This window comes from Desmodus rotundus, chromosome 12, assembly GCF_022682495.2.
Source record: "Desmodus rotundus isolate HL8 chromosome 12, HLdesRot8A.1, whole genome shotgun sequence".
In the NCBI taxonomy this organism is placed as follows: domain Eukaryota; kingdom Metazoa; phylum Chordata; class Mammalia; order Chiroptera; family Phyllostomidae; genus Desmodus; species Desmodus rotundus.
Window position 1 is genome coordinate 78,864,321 of NC_071398.1, and position 23,482 is coordinate 78,887,802.

Below are 23,482 nucleotides of genomic sequence, written 5' to 3' on the forward strand. Positions count from 1 at the left end.
AAATCCATGAGGAAATTATTTTTGTATGTAATGTGAAGAACGAGTCTAACTTTGTTTTCTCCAAATGGATTGTCAATTAGGTCAGTAAGCAGCAACATATTTCAAGTCAGCTTCTTGCCATATTGAAGTCTATTAATTGAAAAGTTTTCAGGACTACTGTGAAACGTTTTTATGCAAAGTAGGAAAGGAATCCCTTCCACAAGATTCTTTATTTTGATCTGCCAGATTTTTAAATGGACTTATTCAAATACAAGTCATGTACTATAAATTCACTAATTTAAAATGGACATTTCAAGTTATTATATTCATATAGTTTTGCAACCATCACCACTCTCTAATTTTATTTTATTTACTTATTTATTTAGTCCTCACCCAAGGATATGTTTATTTATTATAGAGAGGGAGGAAAGGTGGGAGGGGAGAAAGAGAGAAACATCAATGTGAGAAATGTTGATCAGCTGCCTCCTGCACGTGCCCCAACTGGGGATTGAACCCACGACCTAGCTATGTGCCCTGAACCAGAATTGAACCCGCAGCCTTTTGGTGCACAGGGATGATGCTTCAACTAACTGAGTGCCCACCCCGCCCCCCATCAGGGCACTACTATCTAATTTTAGAGCATTTCATCTTGGTCCCCATTAGCAGTTACTTTGCATTCCTGGCTTTCCCCCTCTCCCCTAGCTACTATCTATTGTACTTTCTTCATAGATTTATTTGCTTTTATTTCATATAAATGTAATGATATAATATGTTATCTTTTGGAACTCGTTTCTTTCATTTAGCATAATGTTTTCAACGTTTGTCTATGTTGTAACATGTATCAGTACCTCATTCCTTTTTATTTGTGAATAATATTCTATTGCATGGATAATGTTGATATGAACACTTGTGTACAAGTTTTCGTGTAGACATAAGTTTTCATTTGACTTCTATACCTAGGGGTGAAATTGCTGGGTCATACAGTAACACTGTTTAACCTTTAGAGGAACTGCCAGACTGTTTTCCAAAGCAACTGTACCATTTGACGTTTCTATTCCAATTTATCCACAGAAAATTTTTATAAAAAACAAATGTAAGATATTTACAATGTGTATGTTGCCCTCTTGAAAGTGGCTGTTTTGTTTAGTGTACAACCATGTGCACTGGCCCTGAATTGATTGCCCCTAGCCCTTATTGACATATAATTCATTAATGGCAAAATCTACCTGATGTAACTTCTACTTCCCTCCTGTTGCCACTAGGGATAGAGGTCAGTGTCCCTATACATTCCTTGCAACCACAGTCCTGTCTCACCTTTTTAAAACAACAAAATTGAAGTTATGCGTTTCATCCTTGTTGATTTTGCTTCTTAGGAAGAGCTAAGTAAAGTTTGATTAGATTTTCATCTGACAGTCAATGAATATAATTTTTTTCCTCAGAATTTAGCTTTGAGAGTGCTTTCTGTGTATTTTTCCCCTTTGTGGCCTACTAATTGTAATTTATATATGTCACTTTCCTGTTCTAAGTTTTTAGAAGTAGTTCGTTGGTATGATAGTTTTTCTTTAGTCATGAGAGACATTCTTCCTCCAGTTTAGTGTTCCTGAAATTAGAAAATAACACAGTTGATAATTACATTTAATATGATAGTGGTTTTAAAATTTTTTTCGCCTGAAAATGTGGTCATTAATTCATGAAGCTTCTTAAAATTAGTGACACCTTGGAATTTGAAATATATGCTGTATATAAGTATGACAGTAACGAGATTTATTGGTGATTAGGACTTGAGAAGTTAGGAGTTGTTGGTGATTGTCATTGTCTTTTTAAATGAAGAGTTCTGTAGATGAGTGAAAAAGCTTAGTTTGTCCAACTTTTCAAGTGTAGTTTATATTGTGTAAATTATTTAGGAATGTAGTTCAAACTGTATTGGTATCTTGATGATGATAGTATAAGCATTTTGTTATTTTAGTGACTTATTTAATGTCAGTGATTTAGTGGTTTAATGTAAAACATCTTAAATCAGGACACTGCTTACCCTTTTAGTTTTGAAGAGCAAATTACATGACTGTGTACATAGTGTTTATTTTTGAAATTGTAAAAACAGTAGGGGATTATATAATATTTAAAGAAAAATATCAATTCTTTATTTTTTATTTTTTTTACAGGAATTTTTATTTTCTATGACAAAAATGACACTTGTAAATTGTTGTTTCAAAATGAACAGCGAAGCCTTAACTTTAAAAAATATCAATTCTTTAATGTTTTTATTTTGTCTATAATCTTTTTTAGTCTTTATATATATAGTTAAAATATAGTAATATATGTGTTGTTTATTCAGTCTTTAGGTATTTATTGAATATCTTTTACGTTCCAGGTACTTTGCTTAAGGCCATAGTAGTGAATAAGGCAGACGTGATTTTTATTTTCATGGAACAGATAGTCTAGTGGAAAGTATAGATATTAAAGCATATAACTTATAAGTGTTAAGAGAGTTACAGTATGTTGCTTGAGCATTTAACAGGGACATCTCTGCTGGTCTAGGGGTTAGGAAATGTCTCTGCGTTGAAATGACCTTTAATCTGAGAAGGAAAGGATAAGCAGAAGTCATCTGGGAAGGGGATGGAAGAGAGTTTTAGGGAGAGAGAAATGACTATATGTTCTCCTAATGGAGGGAAGACAGAGATGTTTGATGAACTGAAAAGTACTTAGAAACACATATATCATACATATATCACTTTCTGCTTTTTCTAGTTGTTTTTTGCCCCTGCTTTGCTCATCATAGCAGGGTGGGAAATGGTGAGACTAGAAGAAGATAGGGGCAGATGGGTGTGTGAAGTACTGTTTTAAGTATTTTTCATAAGTTAGTTCATTGAACCCTGACAACATTTTTTATTCCTAAGTGATTTAACTGAGACATGCCCAGAACTGATGTGTCTTGCCCAAAATTAATACAGCAGAACTGGTATCTGAGACTATACATTCTGTATCCAGAGTTTATGTGCTTAACTACTGTACCATATTGTAATGCAGATCTAAGTTATAAGTTATGATTAGGATTGGGAACTTTATATCTGAAAATAATATGAAAGAATTCAAAGGTTTTGAGCAGGTAAATGACATAATCAGATTGTTAAATCACTTTTCTGGCTGCATCTTGGAAAAGGAACTGGAGGAGAGGAAGGGATATACAAAGTTGTTAGAAGGCAAGAATTGGTTTCTTGGACAAATTTACTGGACAAGTAAATGTAATTGACTTGTCAACTGTCCAATTTCTTGGACAATTGACCTTTGAAGGCAACTGTGAGGCTGCCGTGGCCCCCCGGTGAAAATGAGTTTGATACCCCTGCTATGGGTTTAGTTAGTTTCCCTTTTAATTGGGACCAAGCTGTCATAGATTATTGTAGTGATTTGAAAACATATTAGAAATCTCTAACTTGCAAGTGAAATGAATGTTGGAGTTTGTCTCTTTGAGTGAAGAGACTCATGCAGTCTTAGTTCTGTTTCTCCCTTGGAACTGTGTTTTAAATTGAATATATCATGTCAGAACCAGAATAAGTTGTGTAACAATGTGGAATCCTTGCCCCTGGATGGAAACCCTAGATTATATAGATACCTTTCCCAAAGCTGAAAAATACCATTCAGAAAGAACATTGCTTTGAAAGTTCAAAAACAGCATTCCGGCAGCTGCTGTAGGGACTGCTTTTCAAGCAGATTACATTTAGCAGATAAAAAGCATTCTTTGTTGTGAAGTATCTTCAGAATTTGGATTTATCTTTACTAGAAACACTTAAACTTGGTATGTGGGGTTTGCCAATCATGATTTTCTAGTCTTGCTGCCTAAATGGATTCACAGAATATGCTGTTATACATACTCTTCTTTTTCCTACTTGATCAAGTTAGGGAAACATACTTTCCTATTCTTAAATACATTTTTAGGATAGTGATCAATTTTTTCAAGTAATTCCTTTTCAGCTTATTCTGCTATTTTTTTAGTTATGTGTGTCACTTGGATTCCATTTTTTCCTTTTTAAAAAATGAATGGAATCATGCATTTCCAACCCTTTTATAGAACTTTTTGAAAGTAGATAAGTACTGGTAAAAAATACTCTGAATTCTTTGCAAGAAATACTGAAATTCTATTGGGTTGGCCAGAAGGTCCTTTACATTTTTTTCTGTAAAATGGCTCTGGTAGTACTTAGTTGTCTTTAACTTTATTCAAAACATTTTTGTTTGATTGTATTGTGACAGCTGTCATATCAGCATACATTTAAAAATAACTTATCAAAATTGGTGAATTTTTGTGTAGCAATGGAAGAAAATATGCAACATTTTGGCATACTATGCTTTATTGTTTTAAGAAAGATAAAAATGCTACTGAAATGCAAAAAATAAAAAAGATTTGTGCAATGTATGGAGAAGGTGCTGTGACTGATCGAACATGTCAGAAGTGGTTTGCAAAGTTCCTTGGTACAGTTGACATTTTGGGCAAGTAATTCTTTGTTGTGGGGCTGTCTTATGCATTGGACGATGTTTAATTTAGCAGCACCCCTGGCCTTTACCCACTAGAAGCCAATAGTGGGAGATAGTCAACATACTCAAAATATCCAAATCAGTAAAGTGTTTGGTGAAGATGAAATATGTACATTTTATTTTATGGAAGAAACTAAGCAGACTTTTTGGCCAACCCAAAACCTTACATTTATAAATATAAAGACTTCTGGAATCCTTTCATTATAAAAAACAAAAATTGAAGGGAATTTTAAAATTGTGTAGTTATGAGTACTGAATATAAAAGCAGTTTTGTGTAAATTATTTGTTTTTAATAATTCAAAAGATATGTGGCAGGTCAATCACTTCATTAGTTACATGAAACTCAGGATGGACATTAGAAATTAAGAAACAAGGAAGAAGAGGGGGGAAAAAACTGGAGGACAGTGGAAGCCAGTAAGATATTACCTATATAACACATGGAATTAATTCAAATATTTATTGACCATATCCTTTGTGTCAGGAACTCTTCTAAGTACATTGAGTTAAACTGACATAAATCCATTTCCTGGTGGACTTCATATTCCAGTGGAAAGATACAGACAACAAATAAATATATTGTACACCAGATGAGAGAAGAGCAGTGGAGAAAAATGAAACAGGATAGAGTGCGAGAAGAGGATGGTGGGATGGGTGGTTTTAAATTTTATAAATAATTGTCAGGGAAATGTCTTTTCTATAAGGTTGCATGTAGGCAAAGATATGAAAGAAGTAAAAGAGCAAACCGTGTGCTCTGGTGGAATGGCTCAGTTGGCTGAAGCCTGGTCTATCCTGTACACTGAAAGCTCACAGGTGCAGGAAGCCCCTCTGGCTATGTTGTATCACAGGTTAGAGTCACACCCATATCCCTGGCTTGGAGCAGGCACAGCTTTTAACATTGCTAAAATACTGGCCAAGTTCTTCAGATATGCAGAGTAACTCTCACTGGCCCTGCTCTGCATCCCTTATCCCGCAAGCAGTTGCTATGGGGGTTTTCTCTATTTTGGGGGACCTCCAGCTAAGCACCCCATTACAGTGTTTTTTGCTGATTGCATTATCTAGAGGAATGGTGAGAAAAGGATGATGTATGGGAGAAAGAGGACAGTTGCCTCCTTACAAGGCAACAGGGATAGGATTTAGTCCTCAAGTGGTGGGATTGGTTGTAGAGGCAATTTATGTATTATTATAGGAAATAAAATCTTTTTTTTAAAAGATTTTATTCATTTTTAGACAGAAGGGAAGGGAGGGAGAAAGAGAGGGAGAGAAACTTCAGTGTGTGGTTGCCTCTCACATGGCCCCCACTGGGGCCCTGGCCCACAACCCAGACATGTGCCCTGACTGGGAATCGAACCGGTGACCCTTTAGTTCACAGCCCGTGCTCAATCCACTGAGCTACACCAGGCAGGGCTAAATGAAATCTTTTAAAAAATTAAAAAATAAAAATTACCCAAATTGTTATCCTATATGGATAACAAGTATTCAGGGAAGAATCAAGTCAGTGCAGTCTTAAAATACAGGTTTGAGAACATAGGTCCTCAGTTTCTTATCCAAAAGGTTTTTCGATGTTTTTAGAAAGATAATGTATTTTAGGTTACTTCCACTGTGGTGTTAGAGTGTCACTCCTTAAACACATTAATAATTCACCATTGAAATGTATGACTGTTCACAGAAATTGTGGTTATTAAGACCAAAGTGGATCCCTATCATATCATATCAGGTTTTGTCACTAGTGAATTATGAAAATATTTTTGGTTTTCAGACTTTTGAATTTCAGTTTTATGAACCCATCATGGAGAAGATAGAACTTTGTACATTTAAACTTCTATAACTTTAAATAAAAAAAACACATGGCACAGAAGCAAAAATGAACATGATTTTAGGGACAGTGAAGAAAACTGAATATACTAAATCATAGGGCTTGTGTGTTGGTGAGGAAGGATAAATGAGTTTGAATAATAAGAGCCAGATTAGGAAAAGCCTTGAGTGCCATTGTGGAATATTAATATATAAAGTGGTAGATAGCAAGAATGTCAGAGTGAACTGATTGGATGATTACTCTTTCAGCTGCTTGTATGAATGAATAAAGTGGGAATAAACTGTAAGTTTTAGTCAACTGGCCAATATTTGTTGAGTAACTACTTAAAAAGCTACTGCTTCTACTGTTAATAGCTACTGCTGCTGCTGCGATAAATTGTTGATACCTTTTATTGAGCCATGCTATGTGCCAGGCATTTGGGCTATACATTTAACTTACATTCCTTGTAAGAGTTACAAAACAATTTTATGGTCTTTCTCCTTGAAAATCTTATGATCTTGTTGGAAAGAAAAGCCCTAAGGTACATAGTTTAAACTGTAAAATACTCTACTTCATAAATGGAACTTTCTAAGGAATAAGGTGTTCTTTTTCCAGATAGTAGTCCTGGATCTTGTTTCGGATATATGCTTGAAAAAGAGTTAGCCTATCAATACTCAAGAATAGTGAAATGTTCCCTGGCTGGTGTGGCTCAGTGGGCTGAGCACTGGCGTGTGAACTGAAGGGTTGCTGTATTGATTCTCAGCCAGGGCATATGCCTGGTTTGTGGGCTGGGTCTCCATTTGGGGCCATGCAAGAGGCAACCAGTCTATGTACTGGTATCTCTCCCATATCAATGTTTCTCTCCCTGTCTTTCTCCTTCCCTTCCCCTCTCTTTAAAAATAAATAAATAAAATCTTAAAATAGTGAAACCTTTTGTTTCAGTTTAATATTTACTACTGAGGAGTGTGAAATACATGAAATTACTTTTATCCTAGGCTTGTGTTTATAAAAGATTTTTTAGGTGAGTTATAACAGTGGTTCTTAAACATTGATTTTTACCATACCACTACAGCTTGTTTATAATATCTGTAGAATGATAAACTTACTCAGAAATTTTGAATCTATCATAACTAAATGAATTTAAATTCTATTTGAACTGCATTTTGATTTGTTTTAAGTGTAATTTTGGGTTCTTCCTGACCTTTTTGTCCCCCTCTCCCTGTACCCATTTCTCATGTTAATCATTCATTACTTATAATCTGATAAATTTTTGTTATGGTCTACCCTACAGAGAAAGAGATGCTGGTTGCAAGTTTTGGAGATTCCTGTTTTCTATGGAACACAGTTTTGTAAAATATTCATAGGATTCCTTGGCAATACTATACACTTGTGATGGACCCTAGAAATACTGCTATGTTAGGATTGGGTTCTGATTCCGAAGGATTTTCAAGAAAGAGCCCCTCTGCCATCAGTATTGGCACACTGGTCAGCAAGAGAGAAGAAGAGCTAGAAAACAACACAAAGGAGGAAGAGGGCCTTCGCAAGTGGAATCGGGAAAGAAACATTGAAGCAGGGAAAGATGATGGTTTGACTGATGCACAGCAGCAGTTTTCGGTGAAAGAAACAAACTTTTCAGAGGGAAATTTAAAATTGAAAATTGGCCTTCAGGCTAAGAGAACTAAAAAACCTCCAAAGAACTTGGAGAACTATGTATGTCGACCTGCCATAAAAACAACTATCAAGCACCCAAGAAAAGCACTTAAAAGTGCAAAGATGACAGATGAAAAGCATGAACACTGTCCTTCAAAACGAGTAAGTAGAATTCTCAGCAATATATGGTGACAATATTTGGATTTCTTGATTAATTTTTATCTAGCCTATATACGTATTCCATGAAGTTTGACTTTAATCTTTATATGTTATTTCAAAATAGCCTATTTTGTAAGCCTGAAATAGGCTTTAAGGCTTGTCAGAGATGTGAGTGATACAGTATTACTATGTATATATTTGTATTTGCAAAATTATGGCAAATATTTTAAATGGGGTATGCCCAGGTTCCTGCTTCTAGTGGAATAACAGAAAGAATACTAGATTTGTGGTTAGGAAAACTAGATTTCAGTCTTGCCTTCCTATTTACCAACAGTCTGGCCATAGACAGAACAATAGAGAAGAAACTGAGGCTCAAAGATCTTAAAATGATTATAAAACTGCCTTTTAGCATGGTTGTGAGAATCCAGTTCACTGATAATGTGTTGAAAGTTTTTTTTCTCTCTTTATTGAATTTATTGGGGTGACACTGGTGAACAAGTAACAAGGATTCATGTGCACAGTTCTACAACACATCATCTGTACAGTGTATTGTGTGTTCACCACCCCAAGTCAAGTCTCTGTCAATCACCAAGCTTTTGCTAAGTTAATAGTTTTTATACAAGTATTAATTCCTTTTGTTCTTCATAAGGCAAGTTAATATCTTAAAAATTGTGTCCTCTTTTTCGCCAGCTAACCAAATATAATAACTAATTTTTTTCTTAATTCCTTTTACTCTGTCTAGTAAAGATGTTAAGTGGATTTTAGATTACATGTTGACCACAAGTTAATCACTCTACACAAAAGCTAATTTGAGGTTGTAGGCACCATATGTGCCTACATGAAGATTTAAATTGTATGCATACATAAGTACAACAATGGATTTAGACAGAATTGGCTGAATATTTTGGCTGAAATTTTGGAATATTCCTGACTGTGTGAGATAACTTGATTTTTATTGTTAATTTCCTTAACTTCAAATTCATTTGCTTTCTGCATGTTACCAGAAACCATAATGATGCAGTCTCTTTGTTCCTCGAATTGCTGTGGCATCCATAGATTTTTAATGGTTGCTGTTCTGCACAAGATCATAGAAATATATTGTGGCTTGGAAAGTTTTATTGATAAAATCACCCATTAACAAGTTATAAGTCAGGAAAAATGGGCATTGTACCAATTCATGAAAAAAATTATGTAACTGGATGAATCTTAGCTGAGTTGATTAGTCTACGCTGAGCCTTATTTTCCTCCTCTCTGAAATAAAGATAACTGTTTTTGCTGACCTCAAGAATTTTCAGAAGTTTGATTGAAAAAAACTTTTTATTTAGATCTCTTTACTTGAGACAATGCTGTACTTATTTAGCACAGCTAACTTGTAAAGGGCTCTAGGATGATTGTCTTTAGTAATCGTTTTATAGTGTTTTAAAAAATACTCATTGCTACTAAAATGATTTCACTTACAATATGTACTTCCTCTCATACATAAGTGGTTTATATCCCATGTATCTTGTTTATATAGAATACAGTCTGGTTTCCGAGAGAAGGTATCTGTATACTTATAAAACTGCTGGTGATGGCTAGGTATTTCTTTGTTCAACAGTTACATTAGCATAGGATATTGAATATATTACTACCCTCTGAATTAGTTCTTCAGAAATAATGGAAAGAGCATGGGTTATAGAATCAGAACCAAATTCAAGTATGAGCTTTTCTTATTTATAATATAAAGCTATTAATGCTTATTTTAAATGGTTATATTAAGTATTAAATTTATATGTAGTATCTGGCATACTACATATAAAGGAAAGGTTCTTGTGAATCTTCTCTTTTCCTCCTTATAGCTTAAGGTAGGGCTTCACAACCTGGGATCTCTGAAAGGGTTTGGGTGTGTTTGGTTGCAGGTGAACTATGATAGTGTGTGCAGAATTTTGTGTGTGTGTGTGTGTGTATGTATTTTTATATAGCTCTCACCAGCTCCTTGGAAGGATTCATGACTCCAAAAAGATTAAGTATCAGTGTCTAACAAGGAAAAGATGGACTATCGTGAAGCATGTTGGTAGTCTGAGAAAGCTTGGGGGTTTTCTTTTATTTATTTTAAAGCAAGGGTTTCCCAAACACAACCAAACATCCCCTCCTGATTCTTAAAAAGTAGTTAAGGTTTTTGTCAGTGCTGTTTTTAAAGCAAACTTTATAGTAAAAATACAGAAATACAGGAGTGACCGGCATGGCTTAATTGGTTGAGCATTGTCCAACAAAGTAAAAGGTCGCCAGTTCAATTCCCTGTCAGGGTAAGTGCCTGGATTGCAGGCCAGTCCCCAGTTGGAGCACATGCAAGAGGCAACTGATTTGTTTCTCACACACATTAATGTTTCCCTCTCTTTCTCCCTCCAGCCCCCCTCTCTAAAAATAAATAAATCTTAAAAAAATTAAAACATACTATATATTTTCTCTCTTACTATAATTGTTTAAGTAGATTTTATTGATTATGCTCTTACAGTTGTCCCACTTTTCCCCCTTTCCTCCCCTCTGCCTGGTATCTGCCTTCCCTCCAGCAATCCCCACCCCCCTTAGTTCATGTCCATGGTTGTGCATACAAGCTCTTTGGCTTCTCCATTTCTTATATATACTATTCTTAACCTCCCCCTGTCTATTTTGTACCTACATTTATGCTGCTTATTCCCTGTACCTTTTCCTCTATTCTACCCCCTCTCTTCCTGCTGATAACCATCTATGAGGTCTCCATGTCCATGATTCTGTTCCTGTTCTAGTTGTTTGCTTAGTTTGTTTTTGTTTTTGTTTTTTAGATTCAGTTGTTGGCTGTGTGTTGTCATTTTAATGTTCATAGTTTTGATCTTCTTTTTCTTAAATAAGTTCCTTTAACATTTCATCTAATAATGGCTGGTAGTGATGAATTGCTTTAGCTTTACCTTGTCTTAGAAGCCGTTTATCTGCTCTTCCATTCTAAATGATAGCTTTGCTGGATAGAGTAATCTTGGATATGTAGGTCCTTGCTTTTTATCACTTTGAATACTTCTTGCCAGTCCTTTCTTGCCTGAAAAGTTTCTTTTGAGAAATCAGCTGATAATCTTATGGGAACTCCTTTGAAGGTAACTCTCTGCTTTTCTCTTGCTGATTTTAAGATTCTCTTTTTATGTTTAACCTTTGACATTTTAGTTATGATACATCTTGGTGTGTTCCTCTTTGTGCCCACCTTGTTTGGGACACTCTGTGCTTCCTGGACTTGTATGTCTATTTCCTTTACCAAATTAGGGAAGTCTTCTTTCATTATTTTTTCAAATAAGTTTTCGGTTTCTTGCTCTTCCTCTTTTGCTTCTGGCATCTCTGTGATTCTGATATTGGCACGTCTGGAGATGTCCCAGAGTCGTCTTCCACTCTCCTTGTTTTTTTGAATTCCTGTTTCTTCATTCTTTTCAATGGGGGAAGGAATCAGAAAAGGGACAATGACCTCTGGCCCCTTTTCTCTCTGGTAGAAAGTTATCCTTCAGCTCCTGCCTTGATGCCAAACATTTTAGCTCTTCCCTGTATGACAGTGGTGCCTTTCAAGTGGTGCCTAGAGCTCAGGGGTGAGTCTGAGTGAGTTCGAGTGTAGGGTCTTTAAGGGGAACAGCTTGCCACTCCAGAAATTTCTTCCATTGATTCAATCTCCACTGGTTTTTGTAGCCAGAAGTTATGGGGTCTTACCTTCCTGGCACTGGAACCCTGCACTGAGGGCCTAGTGTGAGGTTGGGACTCCTCACTCCCTAGATATTCCTCCTAAATTTTTATCTACCACCTGTGGATATGGGACCAAACTGTTCTGTGTCTCTGCCCTTCCAACCAGTCTGAATGGATGTGGTTTCTTAAATTTGCAGTTGTCAGTCTCCATTCAGCTCAATTTCTGATGGTTCTGAGTGATGGTGGTTCTGTATTTTATTGATTACGCTATTACAGTTTTCCCAATTTGTCCCCCTTTATCCCACCTCTGCCCTAACCCCCCAACCCTCCAGCATTCCCCACCCTTAGTTCATGTCAGTGGGTTGCACGCATTAGTTCTTTGAGTCCTCTGTTTCCTATACCATTTTTATCTCTCCCCATCTATTTTATGCTTACTAATTATGCTTCTTTTTCCCTGTACTTTCCCTCCCCATTCCTCTCTTCCCCCTCCCCACTGAAATCCCTCCATGTGATGTCCAGTTCTCTGATTCTGTTCCTGTTCTAGTTGTTTGCTTAGTTTTTGTCTTCATTGTTTTTCTTTCTTTTATTTTTTTTAGGTTCATTTGTTGATAGTTGTGAATTTGTTGTCTTTTCACTGTTCATATTTTTGATCTTCCTTTTCTTAAATAAGTCCCTTTCACATTTCATATAATAATGGCTTGGTGATGAACTCCTTCAGCTTGACCTTATCTGGGAAGCACTTTATCTGCGCTTCCATTCTAAAGGATAGCTTTGCTGGGTAGAGTAATCTTGGATGTAGGTCCTTGCCTTCCATGACTTTGAATATTTCTTTCCAGCCCCTTCTTGCCTGCAAGGTTTCTTTTGAGAAATGAGCTAATAGTCTTATGGGCACTCCTTTTTAGGTAACTCTTTCCTTTCCTCTTGCTGCTTTTAAGACTCTCTGTGTCTTTAATCTTGAGTAACTTAATGATGATGTGCCTTGGTGTGTTTCTCCTTGGCTCCAACTTCTTTGGGACTCTGTGGGCTTCCTGGACGTGCCAGAGATACAGCAATCTGTTGCCTCTTGCACGCCTCCAGTTGGGAACCTGGACTGCAACTTAGGCGTGTGTCCTGACTGGGAATCAATCCAGTGACCCATATGTTCACAGGCTGGCACTCAACCCACTGAGCCACACTAGGCAGGACTAATTATTATTTTTATAGCAGATTTTCCTATCTCATTTTTGTTTTTCTATACTGGAAAGAAGATTTTTCTTTTAAATTTCTTACAAAAATGTGTGTTTGGTTGTCTTGGAACTTTATGTAGCATCTGTATCATTTCATAAGTTGTCAGGATGGTATATTCATTCTTCTGTAGCAGTTTTTTAGAGAGTAAAAGTAGAGGTGGAAGTCATAGTATTTACCATATTTATCAAACACTAACTTATATGGAGAAGAGTCAATGGTATATTTCTAACATGTAAACAAATTTCAGTTTGAAATTTTGCAACATAGTCACTTATATGTGACATTAGGATACTAAGCCAAAAAAAAAAATGTGCTTTTGTGACAGGTGAAAATAACCAAAATATCTGTTTCCTGTGCTAGATAATTAAAAACTGAAACTTGTGTGAGTAGAAAGAGATTGGGATATTTCAGTAAGACTATATACTGACTATGAAATAGGTCAAATAACTTTGAAATTTGGTGCTGTTTTGCCTAACAGTTTGTCAATGAGTAGTTTATTTAGCCTATTTGATTTCATAAACCATAAATGAAATTTATAGCCTTAATTGTAATTTTTCCCTTAAAAGATAGGTTTTTCTTTTGAAATGAAATTCCTATGCTGACTTAATAGATATTTAAGAAAACAGTTTATTAACTGGAAATATAAATAGACTGGGCAACAGTAACAGTAAGGAAATTGAAACAATTATCAAAAACCCAAAAAATAGAAGTCCAGGACCCAATAGTGAAAGATTTAATACTTATCCTTTTCAATCTCTTCAAAATTGAAGAAGAGGCAATACTTCCTAACACATTTTATGAGGCCCACATTACCCTGATACCAAAACCTGGCAAGGAAAACACAAAAGAGAAAACTATAGACCCAGTGTCCCTGATGAATAGATATAAAAATCCTGCTAGGAAATTGAATATAACAATACATTAAGAAGATAATATATTATGGTCAAGTGGGGTTCATTCCAGGGGCACAAGGATGGTTCAGCATATGCAAATCAATCAGTGTGTTGTACCACATTAATAATATAAGGGATGAAAATTATATGATCATATCAATAGGGAAAAATCATTTGACAAAATACACCATCCTTTTGTGATTAAAACAGTCAATAAAATGTGTATAGAAGGAAAGTACCTAAACATAATAAAGGCCATGACAAGTCCTCAGCTAATGGTGAAAAACTGAAAGCTTTTTGTCTAATACCAGGAACAAGATATGGATGCCCATTTTCACCACTGTTAGTGAATATAGTACTGAAATTCCTAGAAAATTGCAGTGAAATTTCAGAAAAAGAAGTGTAAACAATTCCCTTTGCCAAGGCAACAACAAAAAAAATAACACAGTTTGCTGTGTATAATGTATGCCCACGTTTTTGTGCGCATTATACATGATATTATTATATCCGTGGTATGTAATCATTATACACATGTATAATGTACATCTTTATTTTTCCCTCAAAAATTTGAGCAAAAAAGTGTCCATTATACATGGTAAAAAACGGTACCTAGAAATAAATTTAATAAAGGAAGTGAAGGATATATACACAGAAAATTACAACACATTCTTTAAGAAATTGAAGAATACACAAATAAATGGAAAGATACTCAATGTTTATTGATTGGAAGACTCAAAATAGATTAAAATGGCCATATTACCTAAAGCAATATACAGATTTAATGCAATCCTCATTAAAATTCCAGTGGTAATTTTCACAGAAATAGAACCAATAAAATAATCAAACTCATATGGAACGACAAAAGAACTTAAATAGCCAATGCAATCCTGCAAAAAAAGAACTAAACAAGAGGTATCACACTCCCGATTCCAAGTTATAGTCCAAAGCTACTGTAATTTAAACATTAGGGTATTGACAGAAAAACGCAGTCTGATGGGATATAATTGAGAGCCCAGAAATAAACCTACTTGTCTGTGGGCAACTAATTTTCAACAAAGGAGCCAAAAAGCATAGAATAAAGAAAGGAATGCCTCTTCACTAAATTATGTTGGTAAAATTGGAAAGCCACATGCAAAAGAATAAAACTAGACTGACACTTGACATCATACATAAAAGTTAACTCAAAATGGATTAAAGACCTAAATATAAGGAATGAAACAGTAAATTACATGGAAGAACAACAACAAAAAAAGGTATTAAACTTATGGACCTTGGTATTAGCATTTAATAATTTGACCTCAAAGGGAATGGAAGTAAAGGCAATAATAAATGAATGGGACTATGTCACATGAAAAAGCTTCTGTACAGCAAAAGCAACCAACAGAACATAAAGGCAACCAACTGAATGAGGGAAGATATTTGCCAACAACACCTTTGATAAGGAGTTAATATCAAAATATATAAACAACTCAACAACAAAGAAACCCTAACAGTCCAATTAAAAAATCAGCAGAGGGCCTGAACAGATACTTTTCCCAAGAAGACATACAAATGGCCAACAGTTGTATAAAATGACTTCACTAGCTATTAGGGAAATATGCTCAACTTCACTAGCTATTAGGGAAATAGACGTCAAAACTATAATGCAATATCTACCTCAAACCTGTTAGAATGGCTATTATCAGACACAAGTAGTAATAAATACTGGAGAGGTTTTGGAGAAAAAGGAGTCCTTTATTCACTGCTGGTAGGAATGTAAACTGTTACAGTCACTGGAAAACAGTATGGCGGCTCCTCAAAAAATTAAGAATAGAATTAGCATATGACTTAGCAAACCTTCTTCTGGGTATGTACCCCCAAAATTTGAAAACATTTATTTGTAAAAATGTATGTAACCTGATACCAGTGCAACATTATTCATGGTGGCCAAGAAATGGAAACAACCAAAGTGTCCTTTAATAGATGATTGGAAAAGATGATGTGGTGCTTATATACAATGGAGTACTACTCAGCCGTAAGAAAAGATAAAATACTACCATTTGTGATAACATGAGTGGATCTTGAGACTATGCTAAGTGAAATAAGCTAAATGGAAAAAGCTAAGAACCATACATATAATTGCATACATATAGTGTGGGACATAAAACAGCAAGCAACAAATAAACAAATAAGACAAACAAAAACTCAGACACTGAAAACATTGTGGTGGTTACCAGAGGGAAAAAGTGGGAGAGGAGAGCTAGTGAAGTGTGGAGGGAGTCAAATATATGGTGACAGAAAGGGATCTGACTTTGGGTAGAGAACACACTATGCAATGTACAGATGATGTTTTATAGAATTGTATTTGAAACTATGTAATTTTATTAACTACTGTGACCCCCCAGTGAATTTGATTAAAAAATTAAAAAAATATATCAATATTTGCAACATAAAAAAGTTCATTAGAAATTAAATTTTAAGTAATTGATTTTTATGAAGAATTATTAAAACCCACAGGAATCCAAGCATTCTAATTAAGACCTATTGGACTGAGATTTTATTAAATTATAGAACTGATATATTAATGTGGTTTCTTTAATAAGACAATTATGTATAATAATAGTAGTATCTCAGCTCCTGCTTAGTACAGCTAATTGCCTAGTAATTTTTAAATTGCTGCATACAAATTCTAGTTGTTTTGTAATGAAATGTTGAGGAAAAAATGGGTCTGATAGTACCTAGATCATAGGTGGCAAACACAAGGCTCGAGGGCCAAATCTGGCCCTCCACCTTGTTTTATCTGGCCCACCCCTTGTTTCTACCTGGCGGCAGTGCTGAGCTCTCACTGAACTGTTATGGAGTAGTTACATTTATACAGTCCTAAAATGCATTCGGCCCTTTGAAGGCAACTGCAAGGCTGATGTGGCCCCTGGTGAAAATGAGTTGGACACCCCTGACCTAGATGTTGGCTTTTCTTTCCTTGACATTTCTGGTAAATATAGCAATGGCATATTAGGTTTTGTACATATAGTATTTTGTTTAAATTGTGCTCTATTTTAGATTAGCCCAGTTTTAGATAAAATGTACATATTTTTATTGGTATATAGTTCAAAGACCACAAAATACACTCTTTTAAAGTGTACAATTCAGTGGTGTTTAGTGTATTTGCTATATACAAAGTTGTGCAGTCGTCACCATTATCTAATTTCAGAACATTTTTATTACCTTAAATATGTGTTTTTATTTCATCTCTTATACTTTACATAACTTATGGAGGACTAATATTTTACTTTTTACTTCTCACTTTTCACAAGGGGGATTAAGTTTTATATCACTTAATTTACATAATCCCTACTCTAGACTCACATTATTTTTTGGTTTATTTATTCCTTCGTAAAATATTTCAGTGTCTATCCAGTGTAGTAAACAAGTAATTGTGATGTAATGTGGTAACATTCATAATAGAAATATACAAAGAGTGTTTATGGAATCAGAATCTTTGGGAGAAAGTGGTGAGCAGGAATATATGCAAGGAAAGCTTTATAGAGGAGCTAATATTTCAAATTAGGTGTTGACATCTTTGTTAGAATTTGCTAGTAAAAGAAGTGTTTTGGGGTCAAACTAAATAATAAAGGGCAAAAGCACACTTAGCATATCTCCCAGACTTTTGTCAGTTGTCCAAGAAACAAGAATTTAACATCCCTTTACTGTAGTTGAGTACTAAGAAAAAAAAAGAATGGAGGACAGGTGTGGTACTTACAGTATTTATAAAATCAACTTAAAAAAAAGTTTTATTTATTTCAGAGAGAGAGGAAGGGAGAGGATCATCGATGTGTGATACATCAATAGGTTGTGTTTACATGCCCCCGAAGGCCTTCAACCCAGGCATGTGCCCTGAATGGTCCATATACATAATCGAACCAGGGCTGGTGCACAATCCACTAATCCAAACCAGCAGGGCTAAAACCAACTTTTTGTGTTGTAGTTAAAATCTTAGAGGAGTCTCCACTTCATTTTTTGTCTACTTTTTCTGCTTAACAGATCTTGTGTTGAAGTTTTCTTTCTGTTCTGACTTACAAAGTGGGTTGTTTTATTTTTAAGTTATGTAGTGTTGCTTTTAACATAAAATTTTATTTTTTATTTGTTAAAAATTTTTTTAAGATCTTATTTTTTAGAGAGGAAGGGAGGGAGAAAGAGAGGGAGAGAAACATTGATGTGTGAGAAAAACATTGATCGGTTGCCTCTTGTGCCCCCAACTGGGGGTTTGGCCTTCAACCCAGGCATGTGCCCTGAGTGGGAATGGAACTGGTGACCTTTTGGCTCACAGGCTGGAGCTCAGTCCACTGAGCCACACCAGCCAGGGCTAACATTATATAATTTTAAAATAAAAATTCATGATTATACACCCATTTATTTTTAGGATTTATTCGTTATTTTTAAAATTTTAAAGTTTTGTGGTCCTACTTTATCTTACTACTTCGCTAAGAAAGAAGAAACTTTTTAAAGTTAAAATTACCCTTTTAGAAAGTTTTTCTAGTTGAGAAATTTGGGATTTTTTGTAGTTGTAGTAAGTAGGGGTCCTATCATTTGTAACTGTAAAGTTAAATCTTACCAAAGATATAGGACCTGAATTTTATTTAAAAAATCTGTTAATAGTGAACTACCTTGGTCTTTGTGCAGGAGTGAGAGTCATGCAGGAATAAGATTGGGGCAGATTGATACAGCTTCTTGAGGACACAACTACAACAACAGATGACATTAGAGATCAGGTTTAAGGATGAGTTGCATGGATTTAACTATTAAAGGAGAAAGGGAAGTGAGGTATATGGGGGTTCATGGTATTGCAGGCAAAGCTCAGCATGACTCTTCAGTGTCATTGTTTTATTTGAAGGTTTTCTGTAGGTACACATGTATTTGTTTTGAACCAACTACTTCAAAATATAGCAGTAATGACCTCTCTCCAAGAAGAAAAGAAACTTCTGTTTTATAGCTAATACCCCCATCTCTCCTCCTAACTAAAAGGTGGAAAATATGAGCATATCATCTAGAATCTATTAATAACCATTGCCTTTTTATACCAGCATGCACCTAATTTTAGGAGTTAAGAGAGCTGTACAGATTAACAAAAGAAGATAATGTCAACAAATGTCAGAAATAAGTGTTATTACAGTGGAATAATAACCACTGAAATAATAGTAACCAGATCTCTTTAAACAAAATAGATTCTGAACTATTAAGTTTGGTCTTTTTCTACTGTTTATTTTTTAATAGCCAAGACCTGATCTGTGTATGTTTTACCTCCATTTTTGGAAAACATCTCAGAGTCAAGTATACAAACTAGCAATATAAAGTTTTGCTGCTATATTAGGAAGTCAGAGTTTAGGAGGAACATGAAAGCATTTCAACACGAATGCACTGGTAGTGGATATACTACATACTAGTAGAGGTGTCCAACCTGCAGCCTGTGGGCCACATGCAGCCCAGGATGGCTGTGAATGTGGCCCAACACAAAGTCGTCAATTTATTTAAACCTTATGAGATTTTTCTGTGATTACCTGTCTTTAATGTGTGGCCCAAGACAGCTCTTCTTCCAGTGTGTCATAGAGATGACAGAAGGTTGAACACCCCTGCTAAATATTTTACATATTTTTTACCATGCTACATAGAATACTAACATCTGAGAATATATGTGATAGCAGAAATATGATCTTAACAATTGCACTAGTCAGTAGTAACTTTGAGAGTAAAAGTGTGAAACAAGATGGAACCTGCTTCTGAACTCCACAGTTTCATTTTTTGGCAAAATTCCTGAGTGTGATTATCCTGTAGCTCCTTGTTCAGTCCTTGATTGCAGGAGTCGGGGGCTATGGAAATAGGCAGGTACTGAAAATTACCAGCCAAATGCAGAGGAGCTAGGTAACTTTTTTAAAAAACTGTTTGTTGTTTATGACCATTAGGAATTATCAAACCAGTGGCAAATTCTTCTAAACATACCTGGTGACATTTTTTTCTCTTTGTTTCAACCTCAAGAAGCAAAGTATCATGATAAAAATGAAAAATCATAGCAGTAAGTTTAAGGCTATTAAATTCCTAAAAAATGCAAAAAACAAAAGGCTTCAGTATGTAATAGAGAAAGGAAGAAGGTTGAGGGAATTAGACTTAGTTCAAATATCACCCAATTCTGTCAAATAGTCCCTGAATCCTCCCAGGCGGAATTACTATAACCTCTTTGCTTCCATTGCATTTATTTATTTTAACACATATCTGATTATATTGGAATATTAATTTATTTGTTGTTCTTTGTTTTAAATATTGTATTTATTTATTTTTAGAGAGGGGAAGGGAGAGAGAAACATCAATGTGTGGTTGCCTCTCGAGCACCCCCTACTGGGGACCTGGCCTGCAACCCAGGCATGTGCCCTGACTGGGAATTGAACCAGTGACCCTTTGGTTTGCAGGCTAGCACTCAGTCCACTGAGCCACACCAGCCAGGGCTATTTTTCTTTTACTAGTGAATGTTCCTTGAGTGTTGGGGTAATATTTAAAGTTTTTGCATTTCATTATCAATGCAGAACATGTTTTAAAAGTAGGTCAGAAGTTTAAGGACTCTGGGTTAAGATCTGTAAGCATAAAACAAATACCATCACCACCACCACCACCACCACCACCACAAATACAGCTTGGGGATAAAAGGATTTGTTTTTCTAGTTCTAAGATGGTACTTTTGCATATACTTTCATAATTTACCTACTCATAAATATTTTCTCTCCTTTACTAAAAGTGTATAATAAAACTTTTAGGTCTATTTGAAATATCTGTAGGTTGCTGCGTTTTAAAAAATATATATTTTTTATTTTTCAGTTACAATTTATGTACAATACTGTATTAGTTTCAGGTGTATAGCCCAGTGGTTAGACATTTATATAACTTACCAAGTGACATCATTGATAAATCTAGTACCCATCTAACACCATACATAGTTATTATTGACTATATTCCTTATGCTGTACTTTACATCCCCATCCATGACTGTTCTGTAACTACCAATTTGTACTTAATTTCTTCACCTTTTCATCAATTCTCCAAACCCTCCTTCCATCCGGCAGTCATCAAAATGTCCTCTGTATCTGAATCTGTTTCTCTTCTTGTTTATTTTAAAAATTTTATATTTTAGATTGCACATATGAGTGAGATCATATGGCATTTGTTTTTCTCTGACTTACCTCACTCAGTACAATATTGTCTTAAGTCCATCCATGTTATTGCAGATGGCAAGATTTCATTCTTTTTTATGGCTGACTCATTCACATATACCACATATATGGGACACTTCTTTATCAGTTCCTTCATTGATTGACACTTAGGTTGATTCCATATCTTGGCTGTCATAAATAATTCTGCAATGAATATATGGATGCATATGTCTTTAGTATGTTGGGTTTCTTCAGATAAATAACCAGTAGGTGTAATTGCTGGGTCGGTCGTTCTTTGTCTCTTGTTACAGCTTTTTTTTTTTTTTAAGTCTATTTTGTCTGATATAAGTGTTGCTAACCCACCTTTGTTGTTGTTTCTGTTGTTACCATTTTCACGAAATATCTTTTTCCATCCCTTTATTTTCATTCTGGGTGTCTCTTTCAATCTCAAGTGAATCTCTTGTAGACAGCATATGTAAGTGTCTTTGTTTCCTTATGCATTCACCCATGCCATGCCTTTGAATCAGAGTATTTAATCCATTTGCATTTAAAGTAACTGTTGATGGATGGTTATTTATTGCTTTTTACTTATTCTTATTTTTAATCTTTTTTTCTTCTTAAAGAAGACCCTTTATTGTTCTAATACTGGTTTGGATGTGATACTCCTTTAGCTTTTTCTTGTCTGGGAATCTCTTTAGGTGCCCTTCGATTCTGAATGATAGCTTTGCTGGGTAGAGTAATCTTGGTTGTAGGTTCCTGCTTTTCTTCACTTTGTATATTTCTTGCCATTCCCTTCTGGCCTGCAAAGTTTGTGTTGAGAAATCAGCTGACACTCTTATGGGAGGTTCTTTGCAGGTAACTAACTACTTTTCTCTTGCTGCTTGTAAGATTCTTTCCTTGTCTTTAACTTTGGCATTTTAATTATGATGCGTCTTTGTGTAGGCTTCTTTGGGTTTATCTTATTTAGGACTCCACAGTTCCTGACTTTATCTCTATTTCCTTCACCATCTTAGGGATGTTTTATATCATTATTTTTGAAATAGGTTTTTAATTCTTTGCTCTTTCTTCTCCTTCTGGAACCCCCATGATAGAAATGTTGATATGCTTGAAATTGTCCCAGAGGTTCTTAATACTCTCTCCCCCCACCTTTTTGGCTGTTCCAGTTGGGTGTTTTTGGCTTGCTTAGAATTTGAGACTTGATAAAGAGGGAAGATAGTTACTTTTTTTTTTTTTTTAATCATACCTGTACCTTGTTGGTTGAGTATCATCTGTGAATGTAGTCTTATATCAACTTTTGAAATGGTCCAGAGGACAAGTCCACATTATCACACTGCTACCTTTCCATTCATGTTCTTCTTGACAAAAGTTACTCAAAAAGGGCAGTTCGATGGTATATAGGTATCTCTATTTCCTGCTTTGAATGTAGTTCTGTTGTCTTACCTTAATATTGGTTATTTACTGTGGAAGCTGTCTGAGCTAGAGTTATTTTATAGTAGAGAAGCAAAGAACAGTTGGGACAGAGTTTAGGTTTTCCATGACAACAGCTATTATGAAAATTCTCAGGGATCTTCTCATTTCAATAAAGCCTCCTTTTCTGCCTTTGCATACACAAAAAAGACAGCTAAGGGGGCATCCATGATCTGCTGTAAGCCCTAAAGACAGAACAAGGTGCCATGCCACTCTTCTTCCAAAATAATATCCATTTTGGAAGTATATGCTCCCATAAATGGAGGGGAAAAGCAGATCCCTTCAATTGCACTGTGCAGCCTTAGCTATAAATACACCAAGAGATTAAAACTACCATAATTAGTTTAATCAGATTCATCCTCAATTCTTACTTTCATTTTGTATTAGAAACGTCTCTAATCAGCATTGCATTTAGTTGATTGAGCAGTTCACTTTCTCTTAAAGTGTAGAATGTTAGGGATATGTGCTTCAGTCTGTACTGTGGTTTGTTTTAATGGTGTTCATGATTAGTTTTGGTGAATGTGAATGTTTCTCATTTCATTGTTGATCTTACTAATGGAAAAAGTCATTATTGAACCAAATTGATAGAATGCAAAGCTTGTTTAGTCCCAGAAAATTAAGCCTAAATATTGTCATATTGGCTCACTAATTCACATGTTGTTTTTCATGGTTTACTGTTCATATCTTTTATTTCATTTTAATGAATGTAAATCACTCCAGCTATGCTCCCATACCAACAGCTCCATAAGTGCATATTGCTAATTAATTCTGAGATAAAGCTTCATAGAAATGAATGAAGACTTTTGGGGGCACATCAGAATTTAAGGCCCTATGTGATAAGATAACAAAACCCTGAGCTTTCATAAAACTTCATTAATAAGGAGACAAGGTTAAATACATGTTGAAGAAGTTGTTTCTTGTCCGTCCTCACTTTGTGAGTCAAA

General features: G+C 35.2%; 1 protein-coding gene across 4 annotated transcripts in view; it reads left to right on the plus strand.

Annotated features, from left to right (window-relative positions):
• The window catches only part of ASH1L (ASH1 like histone lysine methyltransferase), a 215,150-nt gene that overhangs the window by 14,324 nt on the left and 177,344 nt on the right, over nucleotides 1-23,482 (plus strand). For all 4 annotated transcript variants that reach the window (XM_053916032.1, XM_053916031.1, XM_024573899.3 and 1 more), the window contains exon 2: nucleotides 7,590-8,110. In XM_053916032.1, the coding sequence (XP_053772007.1) occupies nucleotides 7,691-8,110 (420 nt within the window). In that variant the 5' untranslated portion in view covers nucleotides 7,590-7,690. The remainder of the gene's footprint in view (nucleotides 1-7,589; nucleotides 8,111-23,482) is intronic.